Raw genomic sequence first — 26,078 nt, 5'->3', positions numbered from 1 at the left:
TTAGGTTCAGGATATAAATTCTTTAATTGTATCTAATTTAAGTCACATTTCAATTCAAATCTAAATCTAAAACTGATAGACCTTGGCTGGGCATGATAGCTGATGCCTGTAATCCCAGCATTTTGGGAGGCTGAAGTGGGTGGATCACTTGAGGTCAGGAGTTCGAGACTAGCCTGGCCAACATGGCAAAACCCCATCTCCACCAAAAATACAAAAATTAGCCAGGCATGGTGGCACTTGCCTGTAATCCCAGCTACTTGGGTGGCTGAGGCATAAGAATCTCTGTGAACCCAAGAGGCAGAGGTTGCAGTGAGCCGAGATCCCACCACTGCACTCCAGCCTGGGTGACAGAGCGAGACTCAGCCTCAAAAAAATAAAGGCTGGGCACGGTGGCTCACGCCTGTAATCCCAGCACTTTGGGAGGCCAAGGTGGGTGGATCACCTGATGTCAGGAGTTCAAGACCAAACTGGCCAACATGGTAAAACCCCATCTCTACTAAAAATACAAAAATTAGCCAGGAGTGGCAGGTGCCTATAATCCCAGCTACTCAGGAGGCTGAGCCAGGAGAATCGCTTGAACCCTGGAGGCAGAAGTTGCAGTGAGCCGAGATCACACCACTGTACTCCAGCCAGGGCAACAAGAGTGAAACTCCATCTCAAATAATAACAATAATAATAAAATAAAACTTGGGAGGCCAAGACGGGCAGATCACGAGGTCAGGAGATCAAGACCATCGTGGCTAACACAGTGAAACCCCGTCTCTACTAAAAAATACAAAAAACTAGCCTGGCGAGGTGGCGGGCGCCTGTAGTCCCAGCTACTCGGGAGGCTGAGGCAGGAGAATGGCGTAAACCCGGGAGGCGGAGCTTGCAGTGAGCCGAGATCCAGCCACTGCACTCTAGCCTGGGTGACAGACCGAGACTCCGTCTCAAAAAAAAAATTAATTAAAAAAAATAAAATAAAACTAATAGACCTGGTAATTTCAGGTAATTAGTTACTTTATTTGTTTTTGTTTCTGTTTTTTTGAGACAGATTCTTACTCTGTCACCCAGGCTAGAGTGCAGTAGTGTGATCTCGGCTCACTGCAAACTGCGCCTCCCAGGTTCAAGGGATTCTCATGCCTCAGCCTCTCAAGCAGCTGGGATTACAGGTGCCCGCCACCACACCCGGCTAATGTTTTGTATTTTTAGTAGAGACGGGGTTTTGCCATGTTGGCCAGGCTGGGCTCAAACTCCTGACCTCAGGTCATCCATCTGCCTTGGCTTCCCAAAGTGCTGGGATTATAGGCATGAGCCACCATGCCTGGCCCTGTATTTTAATTTTGAAATGAAGTAACATAGTTGATCTAAAAAGATCTTTAAAAATAGGGTTGTTTTCCTTGTGTGTTTGTTTTGTTTTGTTTTTGTTTTTGTTTTGAGACAGAGTTTTGCTCTTGTCACCCAGGCTGGAGTGCAGTGGCACGATCTCAGCTCACTGCAACCTCTGCCTCCCAGGTTCAGGCGCTTCTCGTGCCTCAATCTCCTGAGTAGCTGGGATTACAGGCATGAGCCACCACACCCGGCTATTAAACAGGGTGTTTTCATTCAGTTAAAAGATGCTGTTTACCACGGGCATGGTGGCTCATGCCTGTAATCCTGGCATTTCGGGTGGCTGAGGCTGGTGGATCACCTGAGGTCAGGAGTTTGAGACCAGCCTGGCCAACATGGCGAAACCCCATCTCTACTAAAAATATCAAAATTAGCTGGGCATGGGGGCAGGTGCCTATAATCCCAGGTACTCGGGAGGCTGAGTCAGGAGAATCACTTGAACCCGGGAGGCCGAGGTTACCATGAGCCAAGATCGTGCCACTATACTCCAGCCTGGGAGACAGAGTGAGACTTTGTCTCAAAAAAGAATTAAAATACAGTCATGCATCATGTAATAATCAGAATACACTCTGAAAAATGTGTCCTTGTGCTAGCACCCTCGAGTATACTTACAGAAGCCTGGATAGCAGAGCCTGCTGCAAACCCGGGCTATGAGGTACAGTCTATTGCTTCAGGGCTACAAGCTTGTGCAACATGGTATTGTGTTGAATACCACAGGCAGCTGTAACACAGTGGTGAGAACTTTGGGGTCTAAACATAGAAAAGGTACAGCAATAATACTGTATCGGCCGGGCGTGGTGACTCACATCTGAAATCCTAGCACTTTGGGAGACCAAGGCAGGCGTATCACGAGGTCAGAAAATCAAGACCATTCTGGCTAATACGGTGAAACCCCAACTCTACTAAAAATACAAAAAACTAGCCAGGTGTGTTGGTACACACCCATAATCCCAGCTACTCGGGAGGCTGAGGCAGGAGAATTGCTTGAACCCGGGAGGTGGAGGTTACAGTGAGTCGAGATCGTGCCGTTGCATACCAGCCTGGGCAACAGAGCAAGACTCCATCTCAGTAAATGAATAAATAGATAAATAAATAAACAAACTGTATTATAATTGTGTGGAACCCCTGCTGTATATGCAGTCTGTCCTTGACTGAAACATCCTTATGCAGTACGTGACTGAATTTCAAAAAGAAACTAAACTTCCAAGATTCAAGAATGAAAAAATTGCCCAGGTGCGGTGGCTCATGCCTGTAATCCCAGCACTTTGGGAGGCCAAGGCGGGCGGATCATGAGGTCAGGAGATCAAGACCATCCTGACTAACATGGTGAAACCCCGACTCTATTAAAAATACAAAAAATTAGCTGGGAAATTGTAAATAAATTTTTTTTTTTTTTAAGATGGAATTTTGCTTTTTTCACTCAGGTTGGAGTGTAGTGGCGCGATCTTGGCTTACCGCAACCTCCGCCTCCCGGGTTCAAGTGATGCTCCTGCCTCAGCCTCCTGAGTAGCTGGGATTACAGGCACCCGCCACCACACCTGGCTAAGTTTTATATTTTTGGTAGATATGGGATTTCACCATGTTGGCCAGGTTGGTCTCGAACTCCTGACCTGAGGTGATCCGCCCACCTCAGCCTCCCAAAGTACTGAGATTACAGGCATGAGCCACTGCGCCCAGCGAGATATTTTTAATTAGTTTTTTTTTTTTTTTTTTTTTTTGAGTCTCTGTCACCCAGGCTGGGGTGCAGTGGCGCGATCCCGGCTTACTGCAACCTCTGCCTCCTGGGTTCAAGCAATTCTCCTGCCTTAGTCTCCTGAGTAGCTGGGATTATAGGCCTGTGCCACCACACCCAGCTAATTTTTTTGTAGAGACAGTTTTTCCATATTGATCAAGCTGGTCTCAAATTCCTGACCTCAAGTGATCCACCCACCTCAGCCTCCCAAAGTGCTGGGATTATAGGCATGAGCCACCGTGCCTGGCCTTAATTACTTTCTCATTTTCAGCATCAGTTTCTTGTTTTCCAACAGCTCTGCTCTTTCTTGTGCATATTTATCTTTTCTTGTATCTACTGCCTCCTCCATCTTACTATGCCTGTGAAGGTGAATGAGATAAACAGTTTTAGGGGCTCATAACTTCACTAATATTTGTTATCTATGGCGTGGGCATAAGCTTTTATTTTCTGCACTGAGGAGCACATGAAAACCTACTGCTCTCGTTTTGACATTTCTAATTTATCTTTTAACATCAAGATTTCTCTCTTCACGACCAACTGCTGGCTTTCTGAATCATGCACCTCCTTCAGGTTTTTCACTGCTAGCACATGGGAGGCCTCAGGTCTGACCAATTCCTCTTCACAAAATAAGATGTTTATCTCAAGCTTGCATTTTATTTTGGAAATCTCTTGCGGATGCTCTAAAGGGGCACCTGGTCCCTGGCCTCCTTGCTTCACCTGCAGAGGAAGGTTCACATAAAGTGATGAATCTGTGTGTCTTCGAGGGTCACACTGTCCTTTCATCCCGGCAAGTGCTGACACCTTCCCAAGGACCATTTGCATGCCGGACTACCCCGAATGATGTTGCTGACCTGCAAAATGTGATCCAAGCTCTAGGGGCTGCCTTGCAGGGAGATGTGTCCAGATCTTCCTGGGACCCCAGCAGCTTTGCCCCGCCCTCTGTTCATTCATCCACGCAACATTCTTTTGAGGGCTGACTCTGTGCCCAGACCTCTTCTGGTGACTGAGGTGACATTGGGGTGTCTACTCTCATGGGTGGGGGTACCAACAGCCAACCAGTAAAGGAGCAGATGAGACACAAGCACAGGCTGGGTCATAATGAATGGAGAGCTCACCTGATGGTTATGGAGAGCATCTATGAGGTGGTGACCTATTAAGTGAGTATCAGGCCAGGGGCAAAGAACAAGGCCTGGGTGAGGGGGTGAGGTGGGAATGCAATGCAGGTGCTCATGGCACAGAGAGAGGCCAGCGTGTCCGGGGTGGTGGTGGGGAAGGTGCGGGAGAGGTGCTTCCAGGCTGCTGGAGAGCTGTGGAGTGACGGGGGCCCTGGCTGTGAAAGTGATGTGTTCTGACTTCAGCCTGCCAAGTTCACCCTGGTTGCCATGTGGAGAGGAGACTCAAGGGCCAAGAAAGGGGCAGGGAGGCGCAGGCACCAGCATGCTGAGGTCCAGCCAAGCTGAGCTGCTGGTGGTTGGATCAGGCAGCAGCAAAGACGATGGAGAGGAACAGATATCTCAGGTACATATGCTAGAGGAAGAGTTGACAGATTACTGAGGCAGGAGGGAGAGGGGAGACCCATCACACCCGCCTCACACAGGAGGAGACCCAGGCCGCGCTACGCTGCCCGGAGACCCATCCACTGACCCAGGCCGCACTACACTGCCAGGAGACCAGTCCACTGACCCAGGCCGCGCTAAGCTGCCAAGAGACCCATCCACCGACCCAGGCCATGCTACGATGCCCGGAGACCCATCCACTGACCCAGGCCACGCTACGATGCCCGGAGACCCATCCACCGACCCAGTCCACGCTAAGCTGCCAAGAGACCCATCCACCGACCCAGGCCACGCTACGATGCCCGGATACCCATCCACTGACCCAGGCCGCGCTACGATGCCCGGATACTCATCCACTGACCCAGGCCGCGCTACGATGCCCGGATACCCATCCACTGACCCAGGCCGTGCTACGATGCCCAGATACCCGTCCACTGACCCAGGCCACGCTAAGCTGCCAAGAGACCCATCCACTGACCCAGGCCATGCTATGATGCCCGGATACCCGTCCACTGACCCAGGCCGCGCTACGATGCCCGGATACCCGTCCACTGACCCAGGCCGTGCTACGATGCCCGGATACCCATCCACTGACCCAGGCCACGCTATGATGCCCAGATACCCGTCCACTGACCCAGGCCGCGCTATGATGCCCGGATACCCGTCCACTGACCCAGGCCACGCTACAATGCCCGGAGACCTGCCCACTGAGCTCTTGCCCAGGCTCAGCCACTGTGGCCTTCTGTGCTCAGTCCCTCCTTGGCCTCCACGGCACCCTCTGGTCCCACCAGCTGGCCCTGACGATGGCCAGCCTGTCTTTTCTCTGGTCAGCAGCAGGTCATGGGTTTTAAGGAGCTTTTCTAAAACTGAACTGCACTGAATTTAGAAAACCAGGATATGAAGAAGGATATGAATTAATTGGACTGAACCAGGATAGGAGTTGATTAGATGTTAGTTTACTAGGACTTATTGTGAACTGTCTGAAACTTTTATGTAGAAAAAAAAAACTTAGTGATATAATTTCAAATCTCATGTGAAATTGTAATCCCCAGTGTGGGAGGAGGGACCTTGTGGGAGATGACTGGATTATGGGAGATCTCCCTCTTGCTGTGTTTGTGATAGTGAGTGGGTTCTCATGAGATCTGGTTGTTTGAAGGTGTGTAGCATCTCCCTGCTCTCTCTCTTCTCCTGCTCTGGCCACCTAAGATGTGCCTGTGTCCCCTTCCACCATGTTTCCTGAGGCCTCCCGAGAAGCAGAAGCCTGTATAGCCTGCAGAACTGTGAGCCAATTAAGCCTCTTTTCTTTATACATTACCCAGTCTCAGGTAATTATTTTTTGTTTGTTTTTTGAGACAGAATCTCACCCTGTCACCCAGGCAGGAGTGCAATGGTGGGATCTCGGCTTACTGCAACCTCTGCCTTCCAGGTTCAAGCGATTTTCCTGCCTCAGCTTCCCGAGTAGCTGAGATTACAGGTGCCCGCCACCATGCTCAGCTAATTTTTGATATTTTTAGTAGAGATGGAGTTTCACCATGTTGGTCAGGCTGGTCTTGACCTCCTGACCTTAGGTGATCCACTTGTCTCAGCCTCCCAAAGTGCTGGGATTACAGCCATGAGCCACCACGCCTGGAGTCAGGTAATTAGGTAATTCCTTTTTTTTTTTTTGAGATGGAGTCTCACTCTGTCACCCAGGCTGGAGTGCAATGTTGCGACTTTGGCTCACTGAAACCTCCACCTCCCGGGTTGCAGCAATTCTCCTGCCTCAGCCTCCTGAGTAGGTGGGATTACAGGTGTGTGCCATCATGCCCGGCTAAGGTAAATCTTCATAGCTGGGGGAGAATGGATTAATCCCCTTGGCTTTCAAACATGAAAGCAGTCAAGAAGGCAGGGGCCTGCCCCACCTCTCCACATCCCTGTCTTGTCTGGAACTGCCTTGGGACCAGCATATTACACAAGGTGATGTCCACGTGATGGCATCAGCAAGGATGAGCTTTCTGTCTCAGTTAAGAGTAAAGACCCTGGCCGGGCGTGGAGGCTCATGCCTGTAATCCCAGCACTTTGGGAGGCCAAGGCGGGAGGATCATAAGGTCAGGAGATCGAGACCATCCTGGCTAACATGGTGAAACACTGTTACTACTAAAAATACAAAAAATTAGCTGGGCGAGGTGGGTGCCTATAGTCCCAGCTACTTGGGAGGCTGAGGCAGGAGAATGACGTGAACAGAGGAGGTGGAGCTTGCAGTGAGTCGAGACTGCACCACTGCACTCCAGCCTGGGTGACAGAGTGAGACTCCATCTCAAAAAAAAAAAAAAAAAATGGAGTAAAGACCCTAACCCAGAACCACCTGGAGGGCCTCACTTCCTTCTTGTTCAGTCTGCACTGTGCTCATGAACTTTGCATTGCTTTGAGGCCTCAGCAACAGGGTCCTTGAGCTGAGCTTCCAGCTACAAAAGGAAGATGCGCTTTTCATTAACACAAAGGAAGCACAGCCTCACCAATTAGATCTTCACCCAAAGAACCTCTAAGAGAACAAGACCTGGAAAGACCTTTGTATTTTTTCATCCTTCATCAAATCTTATCACAAATTAAAGTTTCTGAAATACACTTCAGGGTTCTGCTGAAATGGTCCGTTAGTAATAAAGCAAGTTCAAATTTTAATTTAATTTGATACTTTAGATTAGATTTCAAGAAAGGAGACTGATTTGTGAAAACAAGTACTTCTTATATCTGCAAAACACTGATTCACTTTTTAAATGCATGATTTCAAATGCACACAGAAGAGAGGGTAATGAACCCCATGTGCCTGGCACCCAGCTTTGACAGTGAGCAACTCAGCCGAGCCTGCTTCATCTCTGCCTACACCCAAACCATTAGAGAGCAAATCCCAGGCAATGTATCATTGCATCCATATGTGGAATGGTAATCCTTAGTTAGGGGTTTCGTTAACTCAAGTGGCAACTGGCTACAACAATAAATATATTTGGGTTCCAAAATAAACCATCTAAGAAAACAAATAGGTATTCTGTGGCTAAAGGGCAAAAAGCCCTGAACCTGAAAGGAACATGAGCATATGCTTCCAGGCCTTCTCATTCGTGGAGTTCATTAAGTAAATTTTCATATAATTTTTTTGAGACAGAGTCTACCTCTGTCGCCCAGGCTGGAGTACAGTGGTGCGATCTCAGCTCACTGCGACCTCCACCTCCCAGGCTTAAGTGATCCTCCCACCTCAGACTCCTGAGTATCTTTCTTTTCTTTTTTTTTTTTTTTTTGAGACAGTCTTGCTCTGTTGCCCAGGCTGGAGTGCAGTGGCACGATCTCGGCTCACTCCAAGCTCCACCTCCCGGGTTCCTGCCATTCTCCTGCCTCAGCCTCCTGAGTAGCTGGGACTACAGGCACCCGCCACCATGCCCAGCTATTTTTTTTTTTTTTTTTTTTTGTATTTTTAGTAGAGACGGAGTTTCACCCTGTTAGCCAGGATGGTCTCAATCTCCTGACCTTGTGATCCACCTGCCTCAGCCTCCCAAAGTGCTGGGATTACAGGCCTGAGCCACTGTGCCCAGCCGATCCCTGAGTATCTTGTACCACAAGTGCATGTCACAACCCCAGTTACTCCTTTTTTTCTTCTTTCTTGGTTTTTTTTTTTTTTTTTTTTTTTTTGAGACAGGGTTTCCCTCTGTGGCCCAGGCTGGAGTTCTGTGGCGTGATTTCGGCTCACTGCAACCTCTGCCTTGAGTTCAGGAGATTCTCTTGCTTCAGTTTCCTGAGTAGCTGGGACTACAGGCATGTGCCACCACAGGCTGGCTAATTTTTGTTTTTAGTATAGACGGGGTTTCACCATATTAGGCTGGTCTCAAACTCCCAACCTCAGGTGATCTGCCCACCTCAGCCTCCCAAAGTGCTGGGATTACAAGTGTGAGCCCCTGCGCCTGGCCACAGTCAGTTTTTTGTACTTTTAGTAGAGATGGGGTTTCATTATGTTGCCCAGGCTGGTCTCAAACTCCTGATCTCAAGCCACCTGCCCACCTTGGCCTCCCAAAGTGCTGGGATTAGAGGTGTGAGCCACTGCCCCTGGACTTTAATCCAATTTTAAACTAAGCATTGCTTAAAACATGTCACTTATCAACAGCAGAACACTTAGAACACCCAGGGCAGCAGTTCTCAAAGTGGGGGCTGAGAACACTGGAATCCTGAGATTTGTTAGAGCATAAATACACTCTACTTACTTAAAAGTGAGTTTTAAAAACTTAGTACCACAGGAACCTCTTTGAATAATTAGCTTCTGTAGAAGCCAGGAGTTGTTTACATACTTCATCCAGAACAGTGTATCAAAACAGATTAAGTGCAGAAGCAGACATGAGGATCCAAGTGTTTTCTATTAAGCCAGATATTAAAGAAACATTAAAAATATGGCCAGACGTGGTGGCTCACGCCTGTAATCCCAGCACTCTGGGAGGCCAAGGCGGGCAGATCACGAGGTCAAGAGATTGAGACCATCCTGGCCAACATGGTGAAACCCCATCTCTACTAAAACTACAAAAATCAGCAGGGCATGGTGGCGCACACCTGTAGTCCCAGCTACTTGGGAAGCTGAGGCAGGAGAATTGCTTGAACTAGGGAGGTGGAGGTTGCAGTGAGCCAAGATCACACCACTGCACTCCAGCCTGGTAACAGAGTAAGTCTCTATCTCCAAAAAAAAAAAAAGAAAAAGAAACATTAAAAACATTAAAATGCCATTCTCACTAAATTTTTAAAGAAATAGTTACTTTTCAGTACAACTGTTATGTTAATATGTAATGGGTTTTTGCACTGAAAGAATTCTCAGCTTTGATTTCTGTTATGGTGCATATTGAGGTCTGTAATCTATGTAAGTAGAAGCTCTTTGGGGTCCTTTATAATACATAAGAGGGTAAAGGAGTGCTGAGGCCAAGACATGTCAGAAGCACTGGTTTAAAGCAAGTGGCTTGAAGAGTCCTAGGCTGTGATTTGCCTTTCTGCTGCCACTGGCCTTGTATGGACTGCAGATGCTCTTACTCACTTAAGCCAGGCTACAGCACAGCACAGCATAAATACCCTCTACTTACTTAAAAGAGAATTTTAAAAACTTGGTACCACAGGAACCTCTTTTAATAATTTTACAGATAGATATTGAGGGATGAGAACAACATACATGGTTGGCAGATCAACTTACTTGGTTTCCCAAAAATTTAAGATCCATTTTAAAGTAATTTACATAATGCAGTTCAAGTTTTCAAAGATGTTTTATTAAGATCATACAACGTACCCCAGAGCTTAAAGTATAACAATAAAAAAATGAAAGAGAGTTCAGTCAATACCATCGCTGAAACATCTAAACAGCTTCCTCTTTCTGAGCTTCGTGGATCTTCAGATCTCCTGCCGCATCGTGTTGACTTTCTGCATGGCCACCTCCATCTCCTCCTCCTTGTCCCACACCTTCTGCTTCTGGGAGCAGAGCTCTGCCACCAGCTCACTGAGCTCCAACAAGTCCTGCAGGGCCAGCCTTTGCTGCTGATGGGCATCTTTGAGTTCTTTGGCCTGGGATTTCAGTAACTCTGAGGCTTCAACCAATTGCTGAAAAAAAAATAATCACAATTCTAGATGTTTTATGTTTGCTTAACAAAGGCCTGGAAGGTTTAGTCTTACACTATATTAAAGAGTTACAAGTGACAGCCAATGCTGGTTACACATTAAAGTCAAAGATTGGAGAAATCCCCTGCTTGGAAAAAGCCCTGTGCTCACCTCACCCCAGCCAGATATGCAATGGGAAGACCACCTGGGCTCAGGGGCTGAGCACCAACCCCACACCAAGCAAGACCCTGCAACTGCATGGAGTAGCTTCCAGCAGGACAGCTGGCTCTGGAACGCCAACCTCTGCCTGATGTCATCTACACAAGTGCAAAGGTGAATAAAGCATTTGGGCACTCAATCTAGTTACTTAAACATAAGTGGAAACAGAAATACACACACATACACACACACACACACACACACACACACACAAAGTACTTAAGATTTAAATCAGGCCAGACACGGTGGGCCATGCTTGTAATCCCAGCACTTTGGGAGACTTAGGAGAGAGGCTCACTTGAGCCCAAGAGTTCAAGACCAGTGCCTGGGCAAAATGGTGAGACCTCATCTCTTAAAAAAAAATAAAAAAGAAGAAAGAAAAGAAAATTAAGAAGAAAAAGATTTAAATCCAAGTCTCCCTGGGGGGAGAGCCACAGCTGGACTTACCGTGAGATCAGCTGCACTGACAGCCCAACCTTACCACTTGCTGCCCTGATGACCCTGACCTCCGTGCAGCTGATCTACTCAGCAATCCGGCTGTTTAGTCGCCGTCACACCTGCTGGACTAAGACTGGAAGTGAGGAGACGTGGAGCAAGCTGGCAGGGCAGCCCCCCACGGGGAGGAAAGGCCTCCCCAGGCCTCTCTGCCCGGCTGAGTTACTGTGACTACGTTACGCAATGAGACGCCACACAGCCCACGCTGCAGTCCCAGACAAGTCCTGCAGGGAAATGACACCACAGATGATCTCAAGAAGCAATCTGAGTTTAAAATCTGGCACGTTTTAGAGGACAGATCACAAACTATAGGTCCAAGGACTTAAGTGTATAAATGAATGTATTTTAGAAAACAGAACCTAATTGTGTTATTACTACACTGGCATTTGAACATAAAGTTTCACGTATATTACTAAAAACCAAATGTATAACGGAGTTATGGGGGAAATACCCATATTTTACCAAATGGTCTCTTTTGCAGCTCCCTGTCATCACAAAGACACCCCTTCTAAGAGCAGGGGGGCATAGTGGAGAGAGAAGGGGGAGTCATTGGTGTCAGGCACAGCATGTCACTGCAGATGTCACAGACATAGTTCCTCATCAAAACTGGCAGGGGTGGAGGAGTTGCTGCTTACTTTGTGGGGTTGAACTGGAGAAGACAGATGACTGTGAAGTGGGTGCCTGCCACACGCAGGACGCTAGTAGGCAGCCATGACTGGGAGCCAGGCTCAGCCAGCTGACACGAGCTATGCAGCAACCAGCTGGTCCCTAGAACCAGGCTTGGCCCTGGTGTCCGGCATGCAGCAGGGACAGCCCATGAGCAGGAGTCCCAAAGAGGTCTTTAAACATCTATATGAACTCAACCTCACAAAGCTCTGCAAAGTCTCGTAAGCCTTTCTCACCCAGAACCGAGTCACCTACCTCGCACAGGTCCTCATTCTCCTGCCGCACCATGCTGCCTCTCTGGCCCCACCAGCTGCTGCATAAAATCTTGGCAAAGTGTCCTTGTCCTCAAGTTGTCACTCAAGCCTGTTTGAATCTAAGCAAAAGAGGAAATCATTTGTGCTCCTTTCTGTGTACTGACTATATGTAAACTTTGTTAGCTGACTTACTGCAAGGATTTAATAATTGACAAGTTTTTTTTTAGTACTGTATACTAAATAAAATACACAAGGCAGCAATACTTGTGTATTTTACACAAGGCAAGGCCAGTATTTTACACAATACACAAGGCCAGAAATACTGTCTACTACAAGTCAGTTATGGAATCATAACTTACCGTAAAAATGGGCACGTCCAAGACTCAATTTTTCTTTTGTCATTTACAGTCGAATAAATATTTTGTTGCTAATTTTCCACACTCTCTACTGGGAATATGTTGCTTTTATAATCGGAAAAATAAATATTGAAGTCATGTGGCGTATAACGATGTTTCGGACATCAGACAGCATATATAACAGTGGTCCCATTAGATTATAATACCATATTTTTCGTGTAGCTTTTCTGTGTTTAGATACACAAATCCTTACTGTATAGGTCTGTAGCTGAGGGGCAATAGGCTGTACCACGTGGCCTAGGTGTGCAGTAGGCCGCTCCATCTAGGTTGGTCTAAGTACACTCTATGATGTTCTCACATCAACGAAATTGCCTGATGATTTCCGAGAACGTACCCCAGCCTCTGAGGGACGCATGACTGTACTGAAGAGCACCGTGTGACACGGGCTACAGCTGAGTTCTGTGCATGATGTGGTTGGAGCCCTGAGGAAGGGGAGAGCTGTGGACTGAACTGTGTTCCCCCCATTATTAGACACTGAAGCTTCAGTCCCCAATGTGACTGTATTTGGGGACAGGGCCTATAAGGAGATGGTGAAGATTATGTGAGGTCATAAGTGTGGGCCCTGATCCAATAGGATTTGTGTCCTTATAAGAGACCAGGGAGCTTGAGTGCTGCCTTCCCCCACCCTGTGGGAGGACATAGTGAGAAGGCAGCTGTGTGCAAGCCAGGACAAGAGGCCTCTGGGACTTTTAGCCTCCAGAACTGTGAGAAACTAAAATCCTGTTGTTTAAGTCACTCAGTCAATGGTATTTTTTTTAGGGCACCCAGAGCCAACTAAGATGGAAGGATTTACCCTCCTGGGGAGAAGAGGAGGGGGCTAGAGGCCTCCTCAAGTTTCCCTGGCTCTCCACAGAACTCCCTCCCTGCCCCGCCTCCTTGTGCCAAAACATCCTTCTAAGGGCAGACCTGATCGCACTGTTCAGAGGTCCCCAAAGTCCACAGAAAAGTCTCAATTCACGGACCTCATGAGTCCCATCCCACTGGGGGAGCTCCCTCTCTCTTCTCTGCTCTCCTCTCAGGAGGGAAAGTTAAAGGCCTCCTTGACCATCCTCTAGGGAGATGCCATGATGGGGTGCTGAACCCTGGTGATGAGCTGGGGGAAAGCCAGCACGTCTCTTCTGGTGCCGTTCCCAGAACTGAATACATACTGTTAAGATGATCTTTAGGAATGGAAGAATCAAACTGGGAAGAATCCCGTGCCTGTAGTCCCAGCCTGCAAGAAAGGCTGAGGCAAGAGGATCACTTGAGTCCGGGGGTTTTGAGTCCAGCCTGGTCAACATGGTGAGAACCACTGTCCAAAACATAAATAAATAAACAATAAATAAATAAGGAAGAACCACGTGACCGTTCCAGACTCCTTCGATATGGGTATTGTGTCCACACTCTGGTCTTCCCAGGACAGGGCTGTGCCTTCCCCTTTCCTGGTGGCTGTAAACCCCGTCCTTCTCACTAAAGAGAAAAGAAAAAGTGTTCAAAGCACTTTGAGTTACGCGAGGTGTGCAGAATGCATCAGGCCGAGAGAGACAGGAACGTGGGACTTCACATATTCAGTCAGGGTGTGACTTCAGGCATTTTGTTTCTGATTAGCTTTATCTTCCTGCTACTGGAATTTGTGATACAAAAGACAATACAGAGCCAATAAACAGTTTATGTTATTTTAATGTACATTCCTCTGGCCAGGCCAGCCAAGGTGGGAGGCTCCCTTCAGGCCAGGAGTTCAAGACCAGGCTGGGCAACACAGCAAGATTCCGTCTCTATTATTTAAATTCTTGGTAAACAATTTAGAAACTGCCCCTTCTTTTCCTTTAAAAACCCATTTGTAACTGCTGCTAATTAGAGTGTATATTAAGGCAACTTGCATCTCCAGGGTTGCAATTCTCAAACTTGGCCCAAATAAACTAGTGTTTTTTTTTGTTTTTTTTTTTTTGTTTTTTTTTGAGACGGAGTCTCCCTCTGTCACCCAGGCTGGAGTGCGGTGGCACAATCTCGGCTCAGTGCAACCTCCACCTCCCAGATTCAAGCGATTCTTGCGCCTCAGCCTCCCAAGTAGCTGGGATTACAGGAACCCACCAACATGCCCGGCTAATTTTATTATGTTTTTATTTTTTGTAGAAACGGGGGCAGGGCGGGTCTCACCACCTAGACCAGGCTGGTTGCAAACTCCTGACCTCAAGCAATCCTCCCGCGGAGGCCTCCCAAAGCACTGGAATTACAGGCCTAAGTCACTGCACCCGGCCCAACCTCTCCACCTATATTAATTTTACCTCTGCTTCTTCCTTTTTATAATTTTTTGTTTGTTTGTTTGTTTGTTTGAGACGGAGTCTCGCCCAGGATGCACTGCGATCTCAGCTCACTGCAACCTCTGCCTCCCGGGTTCACCCAATTCCCCTGCCTCAGCCTCCCGAGTAGCTGGGATTACAGGCGCGCCCACCATGCCCGGCTAGTTTTTGTATTTTTAGTAGAGATGGGATTTCACCATGTTGGCCAGGCTGGTCTCGAATTCCTGACCTCAGGTGATCCACCCGCCTCTGCCTCCGAAGTGATGGGATTACAGGCATGAGCCACCGAGACCCAAACTGGGAAAACCCAAACTGAGACCCACTTTTTCCTTTCAGATCACAAAAGTGATCGAATCCCGCCACTTCCCGGGTGCCGGGTGGGAAGGTGGGGTGATTGCAGTGCTGCTGAGAGTTGGGTAGATGCCCGGAAGGCCTCTCAAAGGCGGCCCTGTTTGCAAAGATCTGAATAAGGCACCTCCAGAGAAGCCGGCCTGGGGCAACTGGGGAGGAGGCAGCGAAACAAGTTCGTGGTCAAGCCACTGCCAGGCTGAGAGCTTACTTACAAAGCAATGTACCCCGACCCACAAAGGCGCACCAGCAGCTCCAACCCAGCTCAGAGGACCCCCAGAAACGTCTCAGCCCACGCACTGCCCTCTGACCGCACGACCTTCCCGCCGCTCCTGCATCCAATCAGAGGGCCCCCTCTGAGCCTGCTGCCTTCCCGCCAATCCTGCCTCCAATCAGAGGGCGTCCCCACTACGTTTATTGAGCAACAGCCAATTGAAACTGGGATCAAAGCCTTGGCCCGCCTCCCCAGAGCTCTGGACCAATGGTGGCCTGGCACCAGCGAGCCAATCCCAGAGAGCGTGCGGTGGGAGGCTGTAGTTGGACGTGTGCAGCTGCAGCGGCCGTTTCTGTCGGGTAGTAGCGTTGGACTGCAGCAGCGGCGGAGCTCAAGATGGTAAGGCCTGGTCACTCCTAACCCGCAGACCTCCAGGCTGGAGGGTGGACGAAGTTGGTCTCTTGAGGTGGCTGGACGGAGGGATGCTGTTGCGGGTGCAGAGAGGAGGCCAGAGAAGGACGCGGGGCCCAGGGCGGGACACGGGGTCGTCTACTGGGTCTGCAGGCTCCAGGGCAGGGACGGCAGCTTTTGTTTTAGAGGAAGCTGCCGGCCTTGAGTTGTTGGACGGGGAGCATTGACGGGGTCCCGTCCCCCAGACAGCAAACAGCGGTGTCACGTCCTGAAGAGGGCGCTGCTCCCGCTTTCCGGTCTCCAAATGTCTCAGTGCTACTGGAAACCAGTGAGGAACCTCAGGAGCCTTAGCCGATGGAGGCTGGGGCTGTGGACATTGGTCAGATCAGCAATTAAAGCTCAGACGCTGCTAAAACATTGCCTCATTCACCTAAAAGCAACACGGTGGGTGGGCTCGTGGCTCACGCCTGGAATCCCAGCCCTTGGGGAGGTGGAGGCGGGGGATCCCCTGAGGTCAGGGGCTCCGCACCAGCCTGGCCAATATGGCGAAAACCCTTCTCTACTAAAAATACAAAAATTCCCAGGGTGGTGGCGTGGATCTGTGGTTCCAGCTACTCGGGAGGCTGAGGTGGGAGGGTCGCTGAGCCCAGGACTGACTTCCGGGCTGCAGTGAGTCACGGTGGTGCCACTGCACTCCAGCTTGGGTGACAAGAGAGACACCCTGCCTCAAAAAAAAAAAAAAAAAAAGCAACCAACACATTCACATAAAGAACAGATATGCAAGTCCCAAGTCTGAATAGCTATGGCCGTGGTCTGTCAAGTATCTTTGTTTTTTTTTTTTTTTTTTTTTTGAGGCGGTTTCAACAGCTCTGTTGCCCAGGCTGGAGCACAGTTGCAGGATCACGGCTCACTGCAGTCTTGAACCCCTGAGCTCCAGTGATCCTTCTTCCTCAGCCTCCTGAGTAGCTGGGACTACAGGTGTGTGCCACCACACCTGGCTAATGTTTAAATTTTTCGGCTGGGTGCGGTGGCTCATGCCTGTAATCCCACCACTTTGGGAGGCCGAGGCGGGCATATCACAAGGTCAGGAGCTCAAGACTATCCTGGCTAACACGGTGAAACCCCGTCTCTACTAAAAATACAAAAAATCAGCTGGGCGTAGTGGTCCGTAGTCCCAGTTACTTGGGAGGCTGAGGCAGGAGAATTGCTTGAACCCGGGAGGCAGAGGCTGCAGTGAGCTGAGATTGTGCCACTGCACTCCAGCCTGGGTGACAGAGTGAGCCTCTTGTTTCAAAAAAATAATAATAATTTTTTTTTTCATAGTTGCCCAGGCTGGTCTCAAACTGGTCCCAAGCGATCTCAGTTCAGCCTCCCAGGGTGCTGGAATTATAGGCGTGAACCACCACACCCAGCTTGGCAGGGTTTAAAGAAACCACTAAAGGACAGTGCAGTGTCCCAGCACTGATGACGTCTGGGAGCCATTACACTCCTAGGCTTCAAGGGGTGGAGGGGAGGGAGTGCTTACAAAAACTTGAGAGGGTTACTTTATGAAGAGGGCCACTTGGGAAAAGTGTGGCCTTGATGGAGGGATTTGGATCACCCATGAAAGTTGAGCAGGAAGGGGCCAAGGGGAGAGTACCCTGATGCCTCCTCCAGCCTCCTGGTCTCCTGCTGCTGCCTGTCATTGAACAAACCAGCACGAAGCCAGAGGGCAAGATAGGCCTCTGACACTGTCCTCATGGGTCAGCCTCTGGGAGCAAAGAGCAGGTGGTGAATGATGGAAGGTAGATCTGGGGGTGCAGAGAGAGGACACATACTGAACACCTGGGCTTGGACCACAGTGACCTGGGACCTACTCTCTATTTCTTTACCCAACCTGATTACCTTATCCTTTGATCAGGACATAATCAAAAACTGCTGTGTACTCTTCAGAGCATTACTGTGACTGGCTATAATGTGGGGTTGATTATTGGCATTACATGGCTTCCAAGTTTTAAAATAATCTAATTTTTGTGTAGTGGCAAACGTTAGGTTCTAGGGCTACCTCTGGAACTTAGCAGCTAGGATGGTTTAGATCAAGTAAGTTTTCACAGGGATTAAGGGGTCAGTCACCTAACCCTCCTAGGAAATATCAATTGTGAAAGCACCAGATACTGAAGCACTATACGAATATTAAATTAGAATATTTTGCATGCCATATAGCTTCAAGTTGCCTTGAAATGAATGGGTCTACATTTATGTTCCGGTTCACAGCGCGAGTGTATCTCTATCCACGTGGGGCAGGCAGGTGTCCAGATCGGCAATGCCTGCTGGGAACTGTACTGCCTTGAACATGGAATTCAGCCTGATGGTCAGATGCCAAGTGATAAAACCATTGGTGGCGGGGACGACTCCTTCAACACGTTCTTCAGTGAGACTGGGGCTGGCAAGCACGTGCCCAGAGCAGTGTTTGTGGACCTGGAGCCCACTGTGGTTGGTAGGTGCTCGGGCCCTGGATGGCAGCTTTCCTGGGAGGATGGGAGAGCATCATCGGTAAAGCCCCATGTGGGCTCCTTTGAATCCTCCTGCAGAAGGTATGAGATAGACAAGCATATGCCCATGGTGTTGTTAAGAGAGAAACTGAAAGGTTCACGATTAAAGTGTCTGTGAGACTCGGCTCCTCATTTAGGAAAACCTGACCTACAGGGAAAAGCTGCTTTGGCAGCAATAAGATGGGCTGTGGAGACATTCCCTCTGGCTGCCTCAGCCCTGCTCAGGTGGCCCTGCCTGCAGGGCACAGTGGCATTGGTTCCCTCCTGAATGCTGTGCACTCTCTTATGCTGGTGCACGGGAGTCTTGACCTGCATCTTAGGCATAGAAGGTTAAGTATAGCACAGTCATTTGCTTCCTCCAGATTAGTAGCCCAAGGTAGTTTCCAAGAAGAACTGCAAAGAGACAGCCCCTTTCAGTGGCCCCATATGAGATGACAGTGTCACCTGAAAGCCTGTGGGGCCCAGGCCACACAGGATGCCCTGATGGGACTGCTGCAGAAGTCACATTGACCTGGTGACTTCCCAGTTTGTAAGAGTTTTAACTTGCAGCCTTTGATGTAGCTACATGTAGGAAAGAATTATGTACCTGTAGAATTACCTGTGTGTGGGTGCTACAGCTTATTTCCCTTCACTGAGAACTGGTAGTGCTGACATTTGTACTGCAAGCTGAGTTTAACTTCCTAGAGTCATAAATTGCAGTTTGATTATCACACATTTGCACTTTGGTTATCACACAGAGACATTTTCTACCAGACCCTGCCACTGTTGAGCTACAACATGTAGGTCATGTACTTTGAACAGCATGTACTTTGTAGAAGTGAACAGTCCTGGAATGTGTTCATCTTGGTGAGTACAGGCCTTAAAGATTCACAGTACATTCGGTCTCTTTTGTAGATGAAGTGCGCACAGGAACCTACAGGCAGCTCTTCCACCCAGAGCAGCTGATCACTGGGAAGGAAGATGCGGCTAATAATTATGCCAGAGGCCATTACACCATCGGCAAGGAGATTGTCGACCTGGTCCTGGACCGGATCCGCAAACTGGTAAGAAGAGAAGGCTTCCTGTGACCATTGTCCTGCACAGGAGGATAGATCTTGGATTGTGAAGGGGAGGTCATTTTGTCAAAACTTAGACTAGCACTTTGGCCGGATCTGGTGACTCATGCCTGTAATCCCAACACTTTGGGAGACCAAGGTGGGCAGTTACCTGAAGTCAAGAGTTTGAGACCAGCCTGGCCAACATGGTGAAACCCTGTCTTTACTAAAAATACACAAATTAGTCAGGCATGGTGGTGCCTGCCTGTAGTCCCAGCTACTCAGGAAGCTGAGGCAGGAGAATGACTTGAGCCCAGGAGACAGAGGTTGTACCGAGCCGAGCTCATGGCATTGCACTCCAACCGGGGCAACAGAGTGAGACTCTATCTCAAAAAAAAAAAAAAAAAAAGAAAAAGGAAAAAAAAAAAACTTAGACCAGCGTCTTGAGTCCGATTGAGTCTGCAGTGGTCTTAGTCTGAAGCATGCATGGTGATTTGTCTGTAGATCTTTGTCTGCTTTTCTTTGCTTCAATGTGTACTGTGTGTTTATTATGGATGATTTGAATCCATATCAAGTCTTCAGGGGCAAAGAGAAGTGGCCCTGGCTTGGTGGAGGTTGGTGGTGTGGCTTCCACGGGCATTGGCTCACGTTGTCTGGTTTCTCTCAGGCGGATCTGTGCACAGGACTGCAGGGCTTCCTCATCTTCCACAGCTTCGGGGGCGGCACTGGCTCTGGGTTTGCATCTCTGCTCATGGAGCGGCTCTCAGTGGATTATGGCAAGAAGTCCAAGCTAGAGTTTGCCATTTACCCAGCCCCCCAGGTCTCCACAGCCGTGGTGGAACCCTACAACTCCATCCTGACCACCCACACGACCCTAGAACATTCTGACTGTGCCTTCATGGTTGACAATGAAGCCATCTATGACATATGTCGGCGCAACCTGGACATTGAGCGTCCCACGTACACCAACCTTAATCGTCTGATTGGGCAGATCGTGTCCTCCATCACGGCCTCTCTGCGATTTGATGGGGCCTTGAATGTGGACTTGACAGAATTCCAGACCAACCTAGTGCCGTATCCCCGCATCCACTTCCCCCTGGCCACCTACGCCCCAGTCATCTCAGCCGAGAAGGCCTACCATGAGCAGCTGTCCGTGGCGGAGATCACCAATGCCTGCTTCGAGCCAGCCAATCAGATGGTCAAGTGTGACCCTCGCCATGGCAAGTACATGGCATGCTGCATGTTGTACAGGGGGGATGTGGTCCCAAAAGATGTCAACGCGGCCATCGCCACCATCAAGACCAAGCGCACCATCCAGTTTGTGGATTGGTGCCCAACTGGATTTAAGGTATGACTGGGTAGTGTGGAGTTCTTGTCTCTTTCAGCAAGCAACAGACACACAGAGTAATGCTGCCCCTGAAGGCCCGCATCCTTTGAGGAGACTACCCCCGTTCCATGGGCTAGGCGCATGGACATAAATTAGTGAACCAGAGTGATAATTAATTCAGTGATGTCTTTTTTTTGAGGCAGAGTCTAGCTTTGTCGCCCAGACTGGAGTGCAGTGGTGTGATCTGAGCTCACTGCAGTCTCCATCAGCTTCCCAAGTAGCTGGAATTACAGGCACCCACCACCACGCCTGGTTACTTTTTATGTTTTTAGTAGAAACAGGGTTTTGCCATGTTGACCAGGCTGGTCTTGAACTCCTGACCTCAGGTGATCCACCCACCTTGGCCACCCAAAGTGCTGGGGTTAGAGGCGTGAGCCACCGCGCCTGGCCCAGCAATGTCTTTTGAACTCTCTGAGTCATTACACTACATATCTGTGATGAACTTTACTTACTTATTTTGTTGTTGTTGTTGCTGAGAAGGCTGGAGTGCAGTGGTGTGATCTCGGCTCACTGCAACCTCTGCCTCCCAGGCTCAAGTGATTCTCTCACCTCAGCCTCCTGAGTAGCTGGGACCACAGGCATGCACCACCGCACCCAGCTAATTTTTGTGTATTTAGTAAAGGGATTTCACCATGTTGGCCAGACTGGTCTCAAATCCCTGGCCTTAAGTGATCTGATCGCCTTAGCTCCCAAAATGCTGGGATTATGGGCATGAGCCACTGTGCTCAACCCTATTTATTTACTTTTTTGAGACAGAATCCCACTCTGTCAACCAGGTTGAAGTGCAGTGTGGTGATCACAGCTCTCCAATAAAAATACAAAAATTGGTTGGGCATGGTGACCCATGCCTTTAATCCAGCACTTTGGGAGGCCAAGGCAGGTGGATCACCTGAGGTCAGGAGTTTGACACCAGCCTGGCCAACAGGGCAAAACCCCATCTCTACTAAAAATACAAAAATTAGCCAAGTATGGTGGTGGGCACCTGTAATTCCAGCTACTCAGGAGGCTGAGGCAGGAGAATCACTGGGACCCAGGAGGTGGAGGTTGCAGTGAAAAGATATCACCTCACTGTACTCTAACCTAGGTGACAGTACAAGACTCTGTCTCAAAACAAAAAAAGAAAAAAAAGACAAGATCATAAAAATTCTAGGCCTTACAGGTCACACAACCACTGTCATGCCTACCCCACTCTGCTGTTGGATAGCAAAATCAATCTACAAATGAAGGGGTGTGGTGGCTATGGTGGCTATGTTCAGACAAGAACTTACAAAATTAGGTGGCTAGTCCAGCAGCTGTGCTAACCCCTGAAGGACAGGAAGAGATACTCACAGTAGGAAATCCCAGTCAGAGCTGACTGCAGTGGTCTCTCCCGACAGAGGTGGTGGGGGTCTAAGCCAGAGGCAGCAGGGAAAGCACAGCACAAGGACGCGCAGGCTCAACAGAGAAATGCCACAAGATTTAGTAACCAACTACTGATAAAGCTGAAAGAGGACAGCAAGGTTACTTTTGTGTCAGTGGAAGGTGGGGACAGATTTTGTGTCTGAGGCAAACCCAGGTCAAAATTACTAGACTTCCCAGAAGAGAAATAAAGACATTGCTGGTTTTTTTTTTTTTTTTTTTGAGACGGAGTCTCACTCTGTCACCCAGGCTGGAGTGCAGCGAAGTGATCTTGGTTCACTGCAAGCTCCTCCTCCTGGGTTCACGCCATTCTCCCACTTCAGCCTCCCGAGTAGCTGGGACTACAGGTGCCCACCACCACGCCTGGCTAATTTTATTTTTGTATTTTTAGTAGAGATGGGGTTTCACCATGTTAGCCAGTATGGTCTCGATCTCCTGACCTTGTGATCTGCCCACCTCAGCCTCCCAAAGTGTTGGGATTACAGGCGTGATCCACCACGCCTGGCCTTTTATTTTTTATTTTTTTGGAGACAGGGTCTTGCTCTGTCACCCAGGCAGTGGTGAGATCTCAGCTCATTGGAACCTCTGCCCTCCAGGCTCAGGCGATCCTCCCACCTCAGCCTCCTGAGTATCTGGGACCACAGGTGCATGAGATCATGCTCAGCTAATTTTTTGTATTTTTGGTAGAGACAGGGTCATGCCATGTTGCCCAGGCTGGTCTTGAACTCCTGAGTTCGAGCAATGGATGTCTTGGCCTCCCAAAGAGCTGGGATAATGGGTGTGAGCCACTGTAACTGTTGCTGTTTTCATCACAAAAAAATCATTGTTTTTTAAATCAAACCCTTCATGAGACAGTGGAGTGGAGGATGTAGTGAAGCAGTTTATGGTAATGCCCAAGTTAAAGTAAATATATACACCACCTATAAGATTCCCCAAAATGCCCATAAAATTCCTACTAAGTTCAACCTACCTTTTCCACATGAAGTTCTACCACCTAAGAAAGGGGCACAGAAATCCTTTAGAAAATACTTTATTCTAAAAAAATAAAAATAAAAAGCTGGGCATGCTGCTTCATGCCTGTAATCCTAGCACTTTGGGAGGCTGGGGGGGTGGATCGATTGAGCCCAGGAGTTTGAGGCCAGCCTGGGAAACATATGTTGTCTGAAACTGTCACCCTGCCTGGCACAGAAAAGGGCTTGGTGACATTTGTGTGGTGAACTGAGAATTCCGTTCACCTACAGGGCGTCTTCTGTTTGAGGAAAAGTAGCCACCATTTCTAAGTTTGATACAAGCTTCACAGACTGCTTTCTTCCCCTTCTCCGGCAGGTGGGCATTAACTACCAGCCCCCTACGGTGGTCCCTGGGGGAGACCTGGCCAAGGTGCAGCGGGCTGTGTGCATGCTGAGCAACACCACGGCCATCGCGGAGGCCTGGGCTCGCCTGGACCATAAGTTCGATCTCATGTATGCCAAGCGGGCCTTTGTGCACTGGTACGTGGGAGAAGGCATGGAGGAGGGGGAGTTCTCTGAGGCCCGTGAGGATCTGGCAGCTCTGGAGAAGGATTATGAAGAGGTGGGCGTGGATTCCGTGGAAGCTGAGGCTGAAGAAGGTGAAGAATACTGAGGGGAGGGTGTGGTGGGTTCTCCACTGCCACCCCCAGCATGGCTGCTTTCAAGTTCTTTGCAATTAAAGGTTCTGTATAAAACCAAGACCTCTGTATGTCATGCTGCTTAGATCTGCCTGCAGGAGCACGTGGGACCCCCAGAGCCTGCATGGACAGCGGTGGGGTGCCAGTCTGCCCTGCTGGTGTGGGGTTGGGTGCAGCGGGACGGTACATACTTAAGGAGCTGCCACAGAAGTAACTTGACACAGAGAAAACTCTTCAAAGCCAAGTGTTCAGTGTATAGATTTCCTAAATTCTAGGGAAGCAGAGTCAGGGTTTTCAACTGAATTTGCAATTTTGAGGGCTTCTCTATTGATGGGTGATGCTGGCTAAAAAGAAGAGCCTAGAAGTGCAGTGTTTAAATTTGAGGTCTGTGGATGGGACTTGTCCATGAAATCCCTAAAGCTGTGGGTCAGATGTGTAAGGTCAGGACATTTTAGAAGGGGGAAAAAGCGTTACTGTGTCCTGCACAGCATTCGTGACCCACAGAAGGTCACAACACACCCAGCCTTCCACAGAAACCTGGAAGACAGTATTTGCCCTCTGTGCACACACATGGCCACCCAGCCCCTCTTCCCTGACCATCAATCAATGTGGTAGAAAACCTCCCACTTTCACCTCAAGTGAAGCTTTGCTGACGTCTTTATAAAAGACTTGCCAATTCAGATGCCTTTTCTCAGAACCCAAATCAGGGCCAGGAAGTTGACCCATGGTGAAGGGACCTGGTTAGTTCAGCTGTGGCACGACCAGGAATGGCACAAAAACCTCATTCTAAGTTAGTGCCTTAATATAATAAAAAAATGGTAGAGAATGTCTGACCTGGATGCTCTGCATCTCAGAAAGGTGTATCACCAACTGAAGGAGACAACATGTAGCCTTTGCTGGGGACAGTGATGTGACAAGTCTCTGCCCCATCCGAGGTGCTGCTCTGTGTAGGGCTCTTCCCACGCCTGCCCCCTTGGGCAGCCTGGTAGTGCCGGGCAGGTGGGGCATCCTCTGGCTGGATCCTTTGTGGCTGCTGCATTCCGCCAGGGCCAGCACTCCCCCGAGGGCAGTGCTGCCTGTGTTTCTGAGGAGGCACAAATCACAATGATTAGGAATGGGTGAGCCCTGTAACTGTAGCATCTACTGTACTCATGCTCCTTGAGCAACATTTGTGTCTACATATTTCCATCAAGGCCGCTTCAGCTAGAGGCCCTGCATCAGCCCTGAGTCCTGAGGCTCAGAACCAGTAAAGACAGGTCATGCTCCAGAAGCCCTTGGCAGTGTGCAGGGGATCCTTTAGGATGTGTTCCAGGAGCAAAGCCATGCAAGGAGCACACTGCCATGGGAACGTTTTGAAAGGACACACATCACAGGTCCATTTAGGGGAAGGTAGGCACAGCCGGTCCACACCTGGCCTGGACAGCAAACCTGGTCTGCCCTGACGGTCCCAGCAGTGGCAGCAGCAGCAGGTGCTTGCCGCCTCATCCTCTAGGTGTGTTCATGCTGGACCGTACATCTGAGCTGCCCCAGACAATGACAGGCAGGAAGTACTGCAGTCACCAAGTCCTGGAATTGGGTTTCTGATTTCGATTTTGGAAACTCTTACGTTGTTTCCTACCTACCGGAGAGTTCTGCAAATAGTGGTCAAGCCTCTTGCCCTTGGGTTTAGCTGCGGATACCACGACTGGGTTCCTGCCACAGTCTGAATGCTTGAGACTTTCCTTCTGACCGCCAGAGTCTCACTCAGATGAAGGCCACGGGTTCAGAATTTCTTTGATTTGTAATTTGCTTACTTTACTCTTTTGTGTGAAGATAGCCAAGAAAGATCTGCAATCACACTTGGGCCAGAGCTTTACTTGAATATATTTCCCCGGGCTCAGGGTGTTGATAGCATTAGCAAGACCGAGTGAGGGGACCCACCAGGAGAAAAATGTGCCCGGGTAGCAGGCTTGCCTGTGGGGTCACAGCCCCCCATGTGGAGTGCCTTGGCCAGGACTCCCTTCTGCTGCAGGCTGGCAGGGTCAGTCCCGTGGGCTCTAACCAGGGCATGTGTCCCCTGCTTGATTCACAGTATTTGATCCCCCATTTCATCTCCCCAGCTTTTCCTTCGTCCTGACTGAGACAGTGCCTTGACCACCCTGTGACTTGGTTAGCTGCACGTTCCCCCTGCAGGCTCAAACCCTGGCTGGGGTCTTGCATCTTCCAGACACTGAGGTCAAGGCTGCAGTAAGTCGTGATTGCACCACTGCACTCCAGCCAGGGCAACAGAGTGAGACCCTGTCTCAAAAAATATGTATTTTGTTTATTTTAATTTTAATTTTATTTTGTTTTATTTTCTTCATTGTTTTTGTTTTATTTATTTTTCCTTAGTCTTCTGTCACACACACAAAAAATGTATTTTGTTAAGAGACTGACTTACTTAACTGGCCCAAGTCTAAAGCAACGCTGCTTGGTATGCCATGTACCACAGTGGAAGAATCCAAAGCTTCTCTTCTCATTGGCAGCATCACACCAGGGTTCCTTTGGGCGCAGGGCT

At 49.1% G+C, this 26,078-nt stretch overlaps 1 protein-coding gene across 1 annotated transcript; it reads left to right on the top strand.

Annotated features, from left to right (window-relative positions):
* The first annotated feature begins 17,795 nt into the window (after positions 1-17,795).
* LOC103247857 (tubulin alpha-3 chain) lies at positions 17,796-23,569 on the top strand. The gene is made up of 4 exons (XM_008019851.3): positions 17,796-18,020; positions 18,970-19,118; positions 19,777-20,457; positions 23,221-23,569. The coding sequence occupies exons 1-4, from the start codon at positions 17,900-17,902 to the stop codon at positions 23,515-23,517; spliced, it is 1,248 nt and encodes a 415-aa protein (XP_008018042.1). The 5' UTR covers positions 17,796-17,899; the 3' UTR covers positions 23,518-23,569.
* Positions 23,570-26,078: the final 2,509 nt, after the last annotated feature.

This window comes from Chlorocebus sabaeus, chromosome 19, assembly GCF_047675955.1.
Source record: "Chlorocebus sabaeus isolate Y175 chromosome 19, mChlSab1.0.hap1, whole genome shotgun sequence".
In the NCBI taxonomy this organism is placed as follows: Eukaryota; Metazoa; Chordata; class Mammalia; order Primates; family Cercopithecidae; genus Chlorocebus; species Chlorocebus sabaeus.
The sequence above is the reverse complement of the archived record's forward strand: the minus strand, read 5'-3'. Positions and strand labels throughout refer to the sequence as shown.

Bases quoted from the DNA above. Each gene is read 5' to 3' on its own strand.
- LOC103247857 (XM_008019851.3), top strand. From the start codon at position 17,900: ATGCCAAGTGATAAAACCATTGGTGGCGGGGACGACTCCTTCAACACG. The intron at 18,021-18,969 runs GTAGGTGCTCGG...TCTCTTTTGTAG, and splicing joins CCTGGAGCCCACTGTGGTTG to ATGAAGTGCGCACAGGAACC. The intron at 19,119-19,776 runs GTAAGAAGAGAA...GGTTTCTCTCAG, and splicing joins TGGACCGGATCCGCAAACTG to GCGGATCTGTGCACAGGACT.